General features: G+C 56.6%; 1 protein-coding gene across 1 annotated transcript in view; it reads right to left on the bottom strand.

Annotated features, from left to right (window-relative positions):
* LOC108495136 (alpha-tectorin-like) overlaps window positions 1-1,355 on the bottom strand; it is a gene marked incomplete at its 3' end in the record, with an annotated part of 12,071 nt that overhangs the window by 2,382 nt on the left and 8,334 nt on the right. The window contains exons 2-4 of the mRNA XM_017810459.1: window positions 1,053-1,336; window positions 666-943; window positions 5-369 (exon numbers count right to left, since the gene is read on the bottom strand). Coding sequence (XP_017665948.1) covers window positions 5-369; window positions 666-943; window positions 1,053-1,336 — 927 coding nt within the window. The remainder of the gene's footprint in view (window positions 1-4; window positions 370-665; window positions 944-1,052; window positions 1,337-1,355) is intronic.

The raw sequence follows: 1,355 nt of genomic DNA, 5'->3' as shown, positions 1-1,355 counted from the left end.
GGACGTGACAGATGCCGTAGGAGGGTTCGAGGCACACGGGTTTCCCACCCTGCACCCCGCAGTACTGGCCCGCAGGGCATGAGGCTTCGAAACACTGGACTTTGCTTCCCCGTGCGGGACACGTGCACTTGGAGGAGCAGCTGTTGTCCGTCCAGAACTCGGAGCCCACAGGGTAGTGCTGCCCGTTGTACCAACACCCGCACTGCTGGCTGGGCACACATCGGTCGTGGTAGAGCAGGTACCCGCTGTCACACACACAGCCCTCCACACACGGCAGGCTGCAGGTGACTGGAGCCATTGGGTCAAAACAGGTGGCAGGGCAGGCAGCAGCACAGGGCTCATAGTGACTGTTGGCCGGACAGGTGATCGCTGCAGAAACAGAAGACGTGGCAATTACTTGCAGAACATAACTCAACACTTCTTTTGAGGTATTTTTCCCTTTGAAAAAGTAATGGTCTCCGTTTTCCCTCTGGTCTGCTTGGCTCTATGTGTGTTCTCAGTCCTATCCGATCAAATGAAACAGCAAATGTGATGGTGCCTTTAATACAGACAACTCCCTGTAAATCCCCTCAGCTCACAGTAAGAATATTTCTCTGCCTCACTCTTTCCTTCCTGTCCTGCGTTTTCCTGAGAGTAACGATCTGTGCTAGCACGTGTGGACTTACGGCAGAAGGTTGTGTTCCTCCACACGGGTATCTGGACCCCAAGGGCCTGACAGGCATCCGCATAGGACTGCAAGCTCTTGCACAGGGTCTCCCGGTCCAGCCCCAGCTCACACAGGTCATACGAGCAGGTCTCAAAGTAACTGCTGGGGCTCAGCACAGCGTGGCAGATCTGAAAGGGGCCACTGGTGTCAATGAGGAGCCCACAGAAGTGGCTGCTGGCGATCACCTGCTTGTCCGTGTCATTGCAGGCTGGGGTGGGGAGCGGTCCGGCTGAGCAGCTGTGGAAAGACAGGGAGAAGGGCCCCTGGGTCATCTCTGGGCTTCTCCTGGTGCCTCCTCCTCCCCTTGCCTGATGTGTCCCCAGACCTGCTGGGGAGGCACACCCACCTGCTGTTTTTGGACACCTCCCAGCTGTTGCCCAGGCTGGTAGAGTCTGGCTCCAGCATCCCTTCCGGGTTCAGGAAGTCATCTGCTGCCATCCCGTTGTAGTTCCCACACATGCCACAAACCTTCTGCCCAAAGGTGCTTGGAAGTGTCACCTCCACCCGATGGACCCCATCAAACTTCACTCTCAAGCCAAAGTCTGTCATGATCATAGTGTAGAACCCACTGGACAAGACCTGCACACCTGCGGATGGGCTGCAAGGCAGGATCTCTGCCACTCCATTCACCTGGAGGGACAGGAAGCAA

Source organism: Lepidothrix coronata, unplaced genomic scaffold (assembly GCF_001604755.1).
Source record: "Lepidothrix coronata isolate B3197 unplaced genomic scaffold, Lepidothrix_coronata-1.0 Scaffold29, whole genome shotgun sequence".
NCBI classification, from domain to species: Eukaryota; Metazoa; Chordata; class Aves; order Passeriformes; family Pipridae; genus Lepidothrix; species Lepidothrix coronata.
This window is presented reverse-complemented; position numbering and strand designations above follow the sequence as displayed.